We start from the raw sequence: 16,255 nt of genomic DNA on the forward strand, positions 1-16,255 counted from the left end.
AATCTGTTTTTATCAGCAGCCTCGAGGTTTGTTTCGTTCAATACAATACCAGAATATGTTGCAATATTCGACAAGCCTATGATTTTCCAGCCTCCTTATTTTTCCATGAAGCAGGGCATCTTCTGTACTAATGCGAGAGCTCTAACGTTTTTACGTCTCGTTACCTTAGTTGTTCAGAAGCTAAACGTGTCATCATATGATGCCTGTAACATTAGCTCTAATTGATGACGTTTTTGCAACAGTTTAAATTGATTATGGCTCCGGTCACAATCTCCTGATGTTGTATTATATCAGGATTTTATTATGAACGTGTAGCTTCTTTTTAATTTTTCTTCTTCCATTGGAATTTGTTTCATCATGACTAGCTTAGGCAGTCTGGTCCCGCTGTGCGTCCGTAATGCAGTCGAACTCCGCTGTTACGTTTTTTCACGGAACCACGGAGGAAAAAAATCGTACCAACCATGAAATGCAGTACTAGCTGAATACAGCGTGTGAAAAAGTTGTACACTGTTATCTGCCTCTTTGTTTTTTAGTTCTTGTAAGCTCAACATGCATTTTGAATTTGCGCTGTTCTGTGGTTCTCGCGATCATTATGCACAGGCATAACGTCGGAAACACCCTGTGGTGGCTCTCCATTTTCCTGAGCAGCTGTCGGTAGAAGGGAGTTGGCAGTGAGGAGGAAATGCTTATGGAGTGAACCATGTTGCAGCATGTGTGTGCTTCTGCGCTGTTTTCTCGGCGGCAGCTTTAACTGTGCACAATCCTTGTCTATTATAATCTAGAAATTGTATCTTTTAAGCTGCAGGCTACATGGAAAAAGCGGATGACAGAAACAAAAGTTCAGAGCCAACCTGCGCAGCTGTACCTCATACAGTGCTGCCCGTGCACCTTCAGCTGTTTGCACTAGCATTGTAACAAATGTTGCAACAAAATGCATGCCACCTCTAACCGTGCGGAATGCCAGCGCCTCTAAACTCAATGACACACAGTGCCAATGGAGTGTGTAGTGCTGCTTTGGACAGTGTGCCATCACCACTTCACCAGTGCTAAACGTAGGTTGTCAAAATGCCAGAATGGATTAAAGCACTATAGCAAGCTGATATTTGCGATATACTTTGTGGGAACATTGCCACAGTTGCGATGTAACAGCCCAGTTTTGTATTGCATGGGTTTCAGTGAGAGCTGGGTCTGGACTGACTCATGAAAATGTAACGGAAATGTAACTGTGGGTTGGTTGTGCTGCGTTGAAATTACATATGCACCAAGTGATGAGTATTTTGCACTGTTCATGACACTAAATGTGCAGTGTCAACATTTCTTATACACACTCTTTCTCTCTGCCCTGTTTATTACCCAGGCACAAACTAGATGTAGTGTCTTGCGGCAAGAACACGGCACGTGTGCAGAAGGCAGTGTGCAGCGGCTTTTTCCGGAATGCAGCCAAGAAGGACCCCCAGGAGGGCTACCGAACTCTAGTAGATGGCCAGGTCGTCTACATTCACCCTTCTAGTGCTCTCTTCAACCGCCAGCCAGAGTGGTGAGTTGCCTTGTGTCCACGCATGTGTATACCACTAGCTTGGCTGGCTAACCTTTCTCTCTTGAATGCATCTTTAGTCTGGAGGCTTGACAATGTGTGCATGCAGATTTTTCAGTTTCGACGACAGTTCTGAATCCTCACATCACATGCAATTGCCTGCCAAGAAGTCTTTTTTTTTTGCCACAACTGGTATTAGCAGCTGAAAAATATATTGGTGCAAGAGATACTTGAAAGTGGTGGTAATTACCTCATTTATAGCAGGGGATAAGTGGGTGTGTGCAAATGCTGTAATTTTTGAATACGAATTGAATACGAATGTGAAGAGAAAAATGCCTTGGAATATCAGATCGAATAGTATCTGTTCTGCATGAAAAAAGAAATTCAGAAAACAGTAGGCAAATGTTGTCCTTATTTTTTTCTAAATAGTGTATGGTCTTTGCAATTGAAATAAACAAAACTGGACTGACTCAGCACCATGCGAAAATGACATGGTTTGCTCAGAAATGCATACTGCTTGATTAGACAGCATAACAGTATGCAGCCTATAATTTGCTCATACAAAATGAGTAAGAAAAATAAATTCATGAATGACACATGACTGGCAACTAAAAATTTCGTGATAGCTAGTTTTCAGCGTGGTTGAAACATCACCATTTAACCCCGTACATTTATTTATTTACATTGTTGATGTGGCATTGTCTGATCAGGTATGCACATGAAACTGGATGTGAAGTCGATATCTGGCATCATGCCAGGCATTTCATGCTCAGCAACATATATTTATGGTGCCATATGTGTATGGATGTCTGTAACTGCAGTAATACGCTTATCACGCCAGGCGTTTCTTGTTCAGCAACATAAATTTGTGGTGTCATATTATGTCTGTCACTGCAGTGATAAGCTGTATTGGGTGTCGCATTGCCTTAGAGTGATAGTACAGCCTAAGGTGATAATTAAGAGAGCACTGCCCCAGGTTTTTACAGTGAACGATGATCTCAAACTCCATCTTTTGTTTCCTTACACCAGGGTTGTGTACTACGAGCTGGTGCTGACAACCAAGGAGTACATGAGAGAGGTGACCACCATTGACCCCAAGTGGCTGGTCGAGTTTGCCTCATCCTTCTTCAAGTTTGCTGACCCCACCAAGCTGAGCAAGCATAAGAAGCAACTGCGCCTGGAGCCTCTGTACAACAAATACGAGGAGCCCAATGCATGGAGGATATCCCGTGTCCGGCGCCGGCGGAACTGAGCACTTATTGCTGTGCTGTGGACTTAGCGTCTCTGTGCGTGTGGACAACTGTGCATTCTCGACCAGAGTACTGCTGCCGTCATCATTTGCGTTGTGCGTTGTAAATATGATGCATCATTCACTACATTGCCACTGTCGTTTTGCTTTGTAAGGAATGGGAAATAGTATTTGTATGGTTAACATTATGTTATGCCTCTTGGAAGAGGTCTGTAAAAGGAATGCTCTGAAGTGGTCATGCTGTTAGGGTGCTTGATAAGTGATTTCCATGAGACGGTGCCATGGACCCTGTATTCGCTGACATCTTGTGTCTGTGCAGTGTGCAATGTACAAATTGCACTTGTGGTACGAACGTCACTCTAGCATAATATTCATCTTAATATTCCAACTCATCTGCAGTGTTTCAGTTATGATACCTCTAAAAACATTGTTACACAACTAGGAAAATTCATTTGTGAATTATAATTATTGCAGTGGCAGCGTCATTGCGAAATTATTTGATGGCAGAAAATGAGTATTATAAAAATATTATACTGAATGAAATCTTGCTGCATCTTGTATACTCGGATGCAACTCGAGAACGAAGCTGCTTTTCCCCATCGGCCGATTCTCATAAGCCTGCTAGCGTAGCAATGGAGGGAGTGGCAGATGAAACGGTATAGTCCCCTCCTTGCATTTTCACGCCACTCCATGCAGTTTCACGCTAGCGTGTTCGTGAGAGTTGGAAGGAGGGTCCTTTGTGAGGGAAAACCCGCTTCGTCCTTGAGTTGTATCCGACAGTTGGGCTTTACTGTGCACTGAAAGAACAAGCGGTTTTCAAATTGCAAAATCCTATACTCGGTTTCTATAGAGCATCAGCTTAGTTATTCTAATAGTTTTTCTCATCCTGTTTTGCATATTAATTGATGTAAATCTTCTTGTGCAATGTATTGTACTATGTACAATACATCGCAATTGTAATATGTTGAGTAGTGAGTTACTGTTTTCTATGCAGCGTATAGAAGAGGATCTGTTGTACATTATATCTAAGGGTCGGACTTTCCGGTTTATACCTCCCCCCAAAAAACTGTAAAACTACATCGAATTCAATTTTCGAAATTCGGTTTTAACCGAAAAAGGTCAGTATTTTTGCCATGCAAGGCGAGTTGCACTCGGTCAAGGTTGAAATGAACTAGTATGTAGGGAAGCCAGGGCCATGATCAGACAGTGGTATTGGTGAAGGAGCACAATTGTGCGATTTGATGTATTGCTTCGCCAGCTTGCACGCCTCTGCAGACTGGGAAGCATCACCTCCTTGCCGCCTTCTAGAGCACTGTTTGTTCACTGTCATCACCTGCTTAGAGCTGTTAATCGGTTAAGTAGGTTTATCAACTGCATGTATTTTGCCGCCCATTTGAAACCGCCCATGGGCATCACGAAAAAGTATGAGATTGAATGGCACTTCCATCGCTGCCATCAACACTCAGACCACGTGATGCCCGCCCTCGTGCACAACCGAGTATGACAACCCAACAATAACATGTCAACCTAGTTCTTTAAAGTAAATGTTCTCTTCCATTTTTGTCTGCCAGCTGTCTCATTTAACTTGAGTTACCTTTTTAATGAGCCGCTGCGGTGGCTGAGTGGTTATGGCGCTCGGCTTGCTGGCCCGAAAGACGCGGGTTCGATCCCGGCCGCGCCAGTCGTATTTCGATGGAGGCGAAATTCTAAAGGCCCGTGTGCTGTGCGATGCCAGTGCACGTTAAAGAACCCCAGGTGGTCGAAATTTCTGGAGCCCTTCACTACGACGTCTCTCATAGCCCGAGTCGCTTTGGGACGTTAAACCCCCATAAACCAAACCAAATCTTTTTAATGACGATAGCAATTTCTTCTTCAAGCTCAGCTCCAACTACTACCATTTGCACGTTAATTACTGGTAAATAAATTGTTCAGGATGACGAAAACACTGAGATAGACTTTAAGCAACTCTTGACCACTCAGAACTACTACATTATACCACTGAAAAAATCAGCTTTTTTATTCGTTGAAAATAATATTCGCCAGAAAAAAAAAACGAATCTTGCGTTCTGAAATAAAAACCGAAAAAAGTCAGCCGAATTTTCAAAAATAAAAACCGAGAAGTCCGACCCCTAATTATAACAGACAGAAATAAGAACAAAATGCAGCAGAAAATTTTTGAGCACGCTGTTCATACCTCTGATTCAAAAATGGATAAGAAACCTAAATACTGTAAATAAATTAGCTTTTCACGTTTGTTTTCCTCTTCTCGAGTACTGATGCTTGCCTTTATCCACAGTGATGTACATAGTATTCCTTCCTGTAAACTTCCTTTTGTATGTTATGTAAACAGAATGTAAATATAGTGATGGGAAAAATGAACTGAAAGATGATGTCTAATTATACTGGCAAAATTTGTATGTATCTGCGTGATTTCATCTTAGCCATTAAAATGACAAAAAAAGGCTTAAGTAAACAAAGTTGCTTCTTGATTAACTGTGCTGATTCTTGCCGCATTGCGATAGTGTTATAGGCTTACTGCATGACTTACAATATGAAGCAAAAGCTGAGTGTGCATTGGCTCATAGATCATTCAGGTGATGTTCCACAGCTTGCACTGCATCAGGCATCCTAAACGTGTCTAGCCAGGGGCAGATGTGCTGAATAGGCTCTGGCCCTCCACCGAAATATAAATATATAACGATGATAAGGCGCCCTTAAGGGCTGCTTGGCGTGGTGCATGTCTACCACCAGTGCATCACAGCCTCAAACCACTTCGGGCCACTCCAAGTTGTAGTGCTACACCTCTTTTTCTATCTGCAAACACTAGTTGCCAGGCAGAAATAAACAGCAGCTCACGATGGTTGTCTACTCGTGGGCGGCAGGGCTAGTGCACAACTGCGCGTGTACCTTTACCACATGCCTATAATCAACTAAAAGACAAACTCATTTATGTGAGAAGTGCAAAAGTCTGTAAATTGGAGTTCAATTTCTCAAAATCTCCCGTGAGCTGGAAACACCCAGCATTTCGAAAGGCAGCTTTTGCTAATGGCTACTTTAAGTGCTTTTATAGCTGATGACATGCTGCAGGAGCACTATCAGTTTATTAGAAAGACTGCCAAAGGCGTTTTTAAAACCCTCAGAGTTGGTTGATCTGTACAGCTGTGAAAATGCAGGTCAAATGAATTCAAAAGAACATTGAGATAACAGCTTAGTGTCAAAAGAAAATGAGCACATCCATAACATACAAAACGGCCACCGTGTTACATCCAAAGAAAACAAGGCCTATTAAACTGAACTTGGTGCTCTTAAAATACTGAGAGCTAATCAAGCATAAAAAAGCATGCAATGAGCAGGGCAGTGATGCCCAATGTAACCTAAGAGTGGGTACACAGAGGTCTCTCAGTGGACAGTTTGGTGTACAGACTGCATGGTAGCTGCCACTGTTGTGTTCCGAGGTTTCTCAGTCTGCAGCAACTCAAGGTCTTGCTGCATGCAACATGCTTTGTCTCATTCGCCACTTTCCTCACCTATTCTGTGGCTCATTTCACTGGACCACTTCATCCTCCAGTAGTTGGCTAGCTGTTACCATTTAACACGTTCACTGCGTAGCCCCTTATCATAGTTTTGATCTCTGTGCGTCGTGGCCCACCGCTGGGTCACCCGATGCTTTCCTCGGGTGCGGCGTGACACACCGGTGGGGCACACTTCTGAGGCTGTTTTTTCCGCCTGCTGAAAGATGGCTCTGCTGGCATTTTCGGTCGCAGCGTGCGCGGGCTACATCAATCATGTATGCTAGCGCAGAAAATCATCACGTGGTTCAGTTTCCCGTGCATTTCCTGGAAGTTGCATCCCCTGGGGCCGCATTTTATAAGAATCCATTGTTAATTTTCCGCTCCACTTCGCGTGATGTAAGCCTGACGGAATCATCAGACGAAAGCAGCAGTCGACCAATCACAGAAATGAAAAGCAGCAGATACCAACGTTGACGATAGCCTTCGCCATTCGTTGAGCGCTGTGGTTCAATATGGGCTGCAAGGTGCATCCACTAGTGAGGTCCGGTCGCCAATGAGCCAATAGTCAGGTCGCTTCCCACGGACGTTTGAACGGCATGGCAACGTCATCGATGAATAATGACCTGACGTAAAGGAGCAAATTGATCATAAAAACAAAATGTATAATGGATTCTTGTAGCTTACGGCATCTGGAGAATTTATCGAGTCATTTATTACCGCGACTCTTCTCGCTTCATGCCCAGTGAACGCCCTGAAGTGCATTCTCAAAGATGTCCTTGAAAAACGGCGCCCTTTCTGTCTACAAAATTTCTGCTTTATGCAACTAGAGCGCGGCCAAGAGTTTCGGTCGTTCTGGTCCGAACAAGTGCCAGAGCACTTGTTGCTCTCGCACCCTCTATTCCTTTTTTCTTGGGCATGCACAAGTTTCCACAATAAAGAGTTTGCGTTTTGAAGCCGTTGCCTGCTACGTTTACTGCCCACCGACCAGCTCCCATTTGTGGGGCAACGCCACGTGACCCTGCGTTTCAGCATTCACTAAGCACGAAGACTCAAGAACAGGACCTCCAACACGACATTTTATTGAAGTACTTCCAGCATTATTTTCGGAAGAAAAAAAAACAGTTCAAATCACAGCATTTGCAACTCAACGTCTTACGTGCCACCAGCTCACGATGTCTAAAACGTAGTCTATGTTCAGGAGTTGCACTCGTGCAGAAGATTGAAACATGGCAAATACATAAATGGCCTTCCCGCGCAATTTGCGCAAATCGTAACAACTTTCCTCGCCATTACCCTTGCCTGCTCTGGACTTCTGCGAGCTCTCAGTGATGCGTAGCATCCAGTACATCTCCTTCGGACAGACCGTGCAGGTCCATCGGCCTTTTCCAGCGTATGGGCGCGATTTGTTCCGCGTGTCCTTTCGGTCTCAATTTGAGCTGTCACGAAGAGTGTGCGTTACAACTCCTCGCGGAATTCGATGACTAGCGACGTTTTACCGTCCATCATTGAACGGACAGCCCATGCGTTCACAACTACAGTTTCAACGATGAGCTCCACCGCAGCTTTCCTATACCACTTGAGCCCTTTTGCGCAGGCAGTAGTAGTAGGACGTCATTTGGTCACTGTAGTCTACGCCCTTTTTTGCCACGTTGTATTCGAGGACTGTGCGCGGTTTCATGATCGGCTCACCCTTTCTCCTTTTTCTGCGGTATCAAAAAGGCTGGCGTCATGCTCAGCAACCGTTTTCATCATGAGAACGGGCCGTTTATCCAACCACTTCAGCACCTTTACGCCGTTGTGGGATTCAAGACTAAAAACTTCCCCTTTTTTTACTGTAGCTTGTGTAACTTATTTCGGAAGCCCTTTTCGGTTCAATCGGAGAGTGCCACATAAAAATGTATCATCTTTCAACAGGCGTGACGCAAGCGGCATGCTCGCGTTGAAGTTGTCGACGAAAAGTGTGCGACCACAGCCGGTGAAGCCAGCCATCAAATTACTACTACTTCTTCGGCATGCCCCATGCCCACTATGTCGCCACATTTTCCGGCATATATTTTCACTTTCAATGTATAGCGCTCCTTCGTGCAGGCCTTGTATAGCTTGGCTCTATACTTGTGGGCTTTACCAGGGATGTATTGCCTAAAGGCGAGGCACCCACGCCACGGAATCATCGTTTCGTCAATGACAATCTCTTTGCCTAACTCAAACACTGAGCAGAAATTGCGATTCATTTTTTCCATCAAGGGTCGAATACGATAGAGGCAAACCTGCTGTGCGCTCGGTTCCTCGTTACCTGCGAAATGCCAGAGCCTTAGTAGCAGCAGAAGCCGGTCGCGGGCCATGTTCAGGCGAACACAGTTTACGCCGTACATATCCCTTCTTGCCCAGTAGTGCTGCAGATTAGGAAGCCTTACTAGACCCATCTTGTAGGACGTTCGAGTATATGTACTGTTTCCCACACATGTTTGTCTCATGGACCATCATGTCCAAAATGTCATCAGTCAAAAAAAAGAGAAAATAAGCTGAGAGCATCGTTGCTAGTCGGGTGGCTAATTAGCACCGGAGGGCTCGAATACGACATCGCTCTAACTCTAGTCGTTATCGCATTCCAGCTCTCGGCAGGTAATGCAGCCTGAACATCACCCTTTTCCGAATCCTCAGATACCGCTTCACGGCAAACGCTTGACTCACCATCCTACAGTTAAGAAGAACTTTCAAATAACTCTTCGAGGCTGTCATCGTCGCTGCTTGAACACTCAACGTTCGCTAGAGCAAAGTTGTGGCGCAGAAGTGGATGGCAACGTATTTGGGCTGTCGTGTGTCCCGGCGGATCCGCTTTCACCGCGGGGTCTTTTCTTCCGGTTTTCTGTACCTCCGTCGAATTTTTGAAAGTCCATCACGATTTTTGAATGCTCGTAAAAAATGGAATGCACAAGGATGAAGACCACGAGGCTTGGCACTGAGAGTGAGCCAATTTATTGCGAATAGGACAGACTTATTCTTCAGCTGAGCTATTGCACACAGTGTGAGCGCTTTTCAAAAGTGCGTTGCGCATGTGGAAAGTGCCCGAAGAGAAGGCTGGAGCGGGTAGCTGGAACATTTTCTGTACCGTTTCCTGATACCCGTCACCTTTATCATCAGACGCATTGCAAGCGCCAATGTCAATAAATACAGGCGCGCTTTATATCTCTACCGCCATCTGTGAAATGATAGTGTAAACGCATTTTCATGCATTTGTGGAAGCATATCGTGGCCGCACTGCAAGAAGCGCCTCGTTGTTTGCGCCATCACGGCTGGGCTGCGTTGCGTGACCCACCGGTGGGCCACGACGCAGTGAACGTGTTAACCTACAGTTTGCAACACACAGTGCTCGAATGACTGTCACGAGCACATTAAAACAGTGAAACCCCTTCAGTACGGATGTATGCACTGTCTTGAAAGTGGAATGATGCAGTGCTCGCATTTCTTGTGGAAGGCATGCGCCCATACACATCTGCTGTGCTTTGAATACTTGAAGCAACTCGATGTATATACAAATATCACATGTGCATGTGCCTGGCACTTGAAGATTCACTCGCTGGCCCTAATTTTCACCTCAGAAACGGGCTGTGCCACGAGTGGTAAAGAAATTTTCACTGTGCAGAGAAGCTTGCTTGGAGTCTGCAAATGGTACGCAGTTGTACTAATCAGGCATTTCATCTTCTCAGTAAATAAACTGCAGGCGAAGGTGGGTGCTATTGATTAAATTATGATGCAAGCATGGCCAGTAACGTGGTCGGCCCAAACACTGAAATATAAGAATGTGGTGTGGATCGATCCAGTCTGACGGGAAAACCTATAGCTTTATAAAAAGACTATGCTCTCTTGGTAACATATTTTAACTGCAAAATTCTTCATCTGATAACACGAATGCCTCAAAGCCTGTTGTTCTTGAATTTATCTGCAGCCAGTTGCGTCGCATATCTATAATACCTTTGGTCGTGAGAATAGCAACCATGAATGAGCATGATATACAGATGATGTGCAATGTCAATCGCCTACAGTATGTTGCATCAGCAGCTAATACAAAGGCTGCACCTCTGAACCCTGTAAAAATATTTCACGAACACATTAAGTGAGCATGATGTGAAACATTCTAGTCATAAATAAATAAAAAGGTTAATAAGTAAACGCTCGCTAGTTCGACCCCAGTTTATCTGGATAATCCATACTGCCAGCTTGGTTCCGGCCAACGCCCATGTAACTCTACGCATAGTGTCGGACGCTCGTTAATTCGAACACCACGGGTTTCGCAAAGGTTAATTCGAATGGGCCGTCTAGGTATGACCGGCACGGCAAAATAACGCGAGTGCGACAGTAGGCGTGACAACGAACGGACAGCTGCCTCGCGCCCCATCTCCGAGAACGATCCGACCGCCTATAGTCGGCTTAGTTTCGGTTTCGCTTTTCAAAGGTTCACGCCAGCCTCTTTCTCATGCTGATTGGCGCGTCGCTGAAGTTTTCTCTCCTCCACCACCATGACCACCACCATCTCTCCATTTTTTTTTTAACGAAAGCTTCACTACGTTAGGTAAAGCCGATTTCGCCGTGCATTGCCGGTTGACCTTCAAAGTGAGCCAGAGGTCAAATGTGGCTATAGACCTTAACCATATGTGGTCCACAATGGTGCCGCACCACTTGACCTTCGACCTTTCGATTCGCCGGTAGAAAAGGCCACAGCGTTCATTGGGTGACCAACCTCTCGCAATGAACCATTAACTGCCACCTGCCAGGGTGGCAGGGTGTGTGCGCTGTCTAGCCAGTGTGCGGGTGCGGAACGCACTCTACAGATGCTAAGCTGAACCTACTTGCCCGATACACCACAGCTTCCGCTCACGAACCAGGTACACAGTAATTCAACCGCAGCTAATTTTTTCTCGCCGTTTCCTTAGCTTTCGACCACGTGGTTCCTTACTTCCAGGGCACCGAGATTGTGCGCTCGTCGCATGCCGTTCGCTACTCGTGCAGTGAAACTTGCACGCAACGGTGCCAGTTATCACAGGTGTGATGCAGTATAGTGGTGGAGCTCATAAGCATGCCAGGTCTTTTCATCGGAGGGGCGGGCGACGTTCATGATGTAGTGCCTGTCTTCTGGGTAGCACAGAACAACATTTTCCCCTTTGTCTCGTTGTCCCCAGAAGACAAAAAGGCACTATAAGGGGACATCTCGAACCACATCGCCGATTTTGATGGCCATGCCTGCATTGAAATCTGACCTGAAGGTCACATTTATAAGAAGATTCCTTGTAGCCAGTCTCTCTTCATATTCAAATAGCTGAATTTGCTTTGCTCTCCTTAAACCTCTGGATGCACTAGTGGCATAAGATTGCACAAAATGCTCTGTGCCTTGGTGTCAGCCGGTAGAGAACCAACCCATTGGCAACTTTTCCTCGCTGGAACAATGACACCATGCAAAACTGTGAAACCTCAGAAGGAATTTTTATTCAGAAAGCTGTTTCCGGAGGCTTTTTATTCAGATTATTAACTGAAAGTTTCAATAAGTGCTCACACTTTCAAATCTTGTGGTCACGACGCACTTTCTTTTGCCTCCTCTCCTTGCTTTGCTTGCACTGTTTGCAGTGCAACCACTTAAAGAATCCCTGTTAAGGGTGTTTGAGGTTGGCTATAATACCCTTGCATTATGTAGAGTACAGGCCACCGAGTGTTGATGCCACGTACAGGACATCAAAAGCGAACCAATCATTTACAATATATTTTTTAAATATTCGCGCTTCCACGCCTCGCGGCAACCTGCGGTGCCGAGCTTTCGCCTGAATCCGTGCGCAACGTGTCATGCGGCGCTCATTACATCAGCAGCGAAGGGCTGTCATTGGTTCATCATGACATCTCTTTCTGACGCCACGCAGCTCCCATGGCCGTGGCAGGAAGCTCCGCCCCCTTCCTCCCCTCCTTCCGTGCGCGTCGGCAGTGGGCAAAGGGATCGAGTGGGTGGGGCCAGCGAAGGAGCGCCATTCAGCGTGCAAAAAGTGAAGAGGGGAGAAAGGCACGAAGATGGGTAAATTCAGATTTTGACTGCAGATAACTCAGTTTGCACGAAACGCATTAAAAAAATTCTTGCTGGACGATATATGTGAAGCGGCGTCCTTTAACATTCTAGTCATACCGAAACTTTATTCGGAGCCCTTTTCAGAGGTAACATTCTGTAGCAGAATGATTCGGCAAAATAAAATCAAATTGCAAGTTTTTCTTGCCAAGAGATGTTCTTCCAAACGTGCAACATCCACTTGATTATCCATTTCAATTAGACTTTTGATAGCTGCCTACATTTTAATTGTGGGTCATCATTTATAGGCATAACTCTCTTGTTTACTTTTGTTAAATGTGCTACAGCCAGATCCACTTATATCAATATTGAAGTGCCATGGAAATACCATTGTTATAACCGATAATTGTTATAACAGGGTTGTGCTGATAAAGAGAAAACATGACAAACTTTAGAGCATTTAACGAGAGGAAAGGCCTGCAGAGGCTTGACTGTTTTCCTGTAAAAGCTCGTTATTTCGAACTTCAGGGGACCAGAAAAAATGTTCAAATTATCAAATGATCCCAAAAAGGTAACAAGAACCGCCTCTTGCATCATGGTATATTTATCTGGCGAAAAACTGGACAATGGTTGCTAACTTTTGAGATGAGAATGGTGCGACAATGATTATTTTTCACATTTTCATAAATGCTTTATCGTATGCATAATGTCGCGGGCGTCGAAGCAGAACTGCTCAAAGGTCCCTGCTCAGAGGTTCAAGGGCTTTTGTGCTGTGCGTGGTTTGGCTGGTGCGGTCGTAGCGTTTTTGTTTTTGTGCATTTGTTAGTTTTTGTCTGTTTCAAGGTTGACCTGCACTGACGAAATTTAATGGTTACAGTCGAAACCCGCAATAACGAAATCGCCGGGGACAGCAAAAAAATTCGCTTTCGCGAGAATTTCGTTGCCGCGAAAATGAGACAGAAAAGATAGAAAACAGCCCGCAAAAAGAAAATTTACTGCCAAAAGTCAGTCAGCTTAGTTTGCCGAGCCTTGCCTTGCAGCAACTTCATGGTTCTATTCTCACACTGCAAGAAGTGATCCATTGCCACGTCGTCGTCGTGTGCGCCTAAGAACGACCGGATCGTGTCAAAGGCGTCCAACACATTCCTCGGGTTCGGGTTTACCGTCTCTCCATGTTGTGGACCTTGGTCCTCGGTGTCGTCAGTTTCGCACACGTTTTTTGGCTGGCGGAGACATCTCAAACGCAAACGTGCGGACTGCTGCTCATACACACCGCCACCACACACAACGAACACATGTGCACCGCTCGCAGGCCTAAAAGTGCAGCGCTGATGATCTAGTGTCGCCCCCTGATGGTGTCGCTGCGAGGCTGCCTTCCCTGAACATAGCCTCCGAGATGGATAACAACGCGGAACCGATCACAGAGGACACGCGCTGCGCCGGTATGGTGGCTAGCACCGGCTCAAGGTGGCTAAAGTTTTTAAAGTTGTTCCGGCTGCAAGGTTGCCAGGCGCCAATGCTCTCGCTGTAGCCACGCAAGCGCGCTATTGCAGTTTGCTCAATTTGAGTGCTTTTTTGACGCTGCTATTCATAATATGGGAGACAGTATGCGGACCGACGCTGCAGCAAATTTCGTTATCGTGGGATTGCGGTACAAAAATGTTTCGTTACCGAGAGATACGAAATACATTGGCCCCTATGGGCATTTGCCGGGATCTCGGAAATATTTCGTTGCGGCGAGAATTTCGTATTCTCGAGATTTCGGTATCGCGGGTTTCGACTGTATAACCAATAATGTGCTGTGACAGCATTGCTATAGGCGGTTTATTTTACCATAGAACACAAGGTAAAGTTGACGATGCCACGACTGACCATTGTTATATCCGATATATTGTCATAACCGGTATTGTTTAAGTGAGTTTGACTGTACAGTGAAAGCTCGTTATTTCACAACTCGTTAATTCAAAATTTTGGATAATTCGAAATAGTCATCGTGGTCTGGTCCGCAGTGCATAGAAGTCTATGCGCATAACAGCTCGTTAATTCACTCAAAAATTGGCGCTGCCACCCATAATTCGAACTGCGCGCCGCTGTTGAGAACCATCGTTGGAAGCTTTCACGGCAGAACGATAGATGGCACAACCATCGGGACGCCGCTAGGGTGCTGGAACAAGTACTAACCAGTCTTTCCTGCCGCGACTGCTTCGAGGAACGACGTTTTAGTGTTTTAGCCCTCGTTTTGCACGCCGCTTGCTGTGAGCTTGTGTCCGCGAGATGTGTTCGCGTGGGAAATACTGCGCCAAGACGGTGAAGGAGAAAGTGGCGATTTTACGCGAGGTGGACGAACGGAAGGCCAGCAAAGTGGAAATCGCGAAAAAGCACGAGATTCCACCAAGCACGTTGTCGACCTACGTCCGAAATAGGAAGGTCATCGAGGATGCCTACGAAGCCGAAGATTTCGCCAGCAACAGAAAAAGGCTCCGATTAGCCAAGTATCCGGAAATTGAGACCGCTGTGGTCACGTGGGTGAAGGAAATGAGAAGCGCAGACATTCCACTGAGCGGCCCAATTATCACGGCGAAGGCGGCCGATTTCGCCCTGCGCATGAATAAGGAAGATTTTGTCGCCTCCGAAGGATGGTTTCACCGCTTTCGAGACAGACATAATCTTGTCTTCCGGGTGTTGTCCGGAGAAGCCAAAGAAATGGACGCAGAAACTTGTGCCACGTGGCGAAGCGGTGCTCTGCAGCAGTACTTAGAAAGCTACTCGGCACAAGATATATTCAATGCTGATGAGACGGCTTTGTTTTATAAGCTCCAGCCCGACAGAACAGTAACATTTAAAGGGGACAGCTGCGCTGGCGGCAAGCGAAGCAAAGAGCAGATTACTGTTCTGGTCGCCGCTAATATGACTGGGACGGCGAAGGTCCCTCTTTTTGTTGTCGGAAAGACACAGAAGCCTCGGTGTTTCAAGAACATTAGGACACTGCCGACAGATTACGCCGCCAACAGCAAGGCGTGGATGACGGGCGAATTGTTTAAAAAATGGCTCCTGAAATTCGATCGGAAGATGGAGCCAGGGAAGCGTCAAGTTCTCCTCATTGTGGATAACTGCTCGGCACACAAAGTCGACGCCGAGCTGAAAGCCACAAGGCTAGTATTTTTGCCCGCCAACACGACTGCGGCCTTGCAGCCAATGGATCAGGGGGTGATCAGAAACATTAAATGTTTCTATAGGCGCCATATGATCGAGCGCAAGATTTTGTGCACTGGAAACCAGAAGACCAGCACCATCACATTGCTCACAGCAATGCACATGTTGGTGCGTGCATGGGAGCAGGTCACGCCGTCCACAATTGCAAACTGCTTCCACCACTGTGGCTTTCTTGCCGGAAGTATGGAAGAAAGTGGCGACAATGGGAGTCCAGAGCCCCTGCCTGCGGCTGTGCGTGCTGTGCTGCAGGACGTTAGTTTTGATGATTACGTTGAAGTAGACAGCGATGCAGCAGTGTGCGGTGCCCGAAGTGATGAGGACATTGTCGCTGAAATTGTTGGGGAGCAATCTGTCCCAGAAGAGGCAAAAGACGAGGACGACGACGAGGAGCAAGAGCCCGTGCGTCCGTCCGCAGCAGAAGTTATGGGAGCGCTGAATGTCGCGCGCCTTTTCTTCAGCTTTGAAGAGGGGGAAGAAGACTCCCTGCGTCGCATTCGCGCGCTAGAAGACCAAGTGACTACGGTAGCCCTCAGAGAGAAGAAGCAGAAGATGATAACAGATTGTTTTGCTAAATAAATGTTTTTCTTGCCCTCCGGGCATCAAACGCATCCATTTTTGCTCACTTTCATTAGTTCGAATTTTGGTTAATTTGAACTGGCCTGGCAGCCCCGTGGAATTCGAATTAACGAGCTTTTACTGTATTG

General features: G+C 46.0%; 1 protein-coding gene across 1 annotated transcript in view; it reads left to right on the forward strand.

Moving 5' to 3' along the window:
• The window catches only part of LOC144124920 (ATP-dependent RNA helicase DHX8-like), a 49,765-nt gene extending 44,491 nt beyond the window's left edge, over positions 1 to 5,274 (forward strand). Inside the window, 2 exon segments of the mRNA XM_077657868.1 lie at positions 1,358 to 1,537; positions 2,564 to 5,274. Of these exon segments, the coding sequence (XP_077513994.1) occupies positions 1,358 to 1,537; positions 2,564 to 2,786 (403 nt within the window). The 3' untranslated portion in view covers positions 2,787 to 5,274.
• The last annotated feature ends 10,981 nt before the right edge of the window (positions 5,275 to 16,255 follow it).

Source organism: Amblyomma americanum, chromosome 3, assembly GCF_052857255.1.
Source record: "Amblyomma americanum isolate KBUSLIRL-KWMA chromosome 3, ASM5285725v1, whole genome shotgun sequence".
Taxonomy (NCBI): domain Eukaryota; kingdom Metazoa; phylum Arthropoda; class Arachnida; order Ixodida; family Ixodidae; genus Amblyomma; species Amblyomma americanum.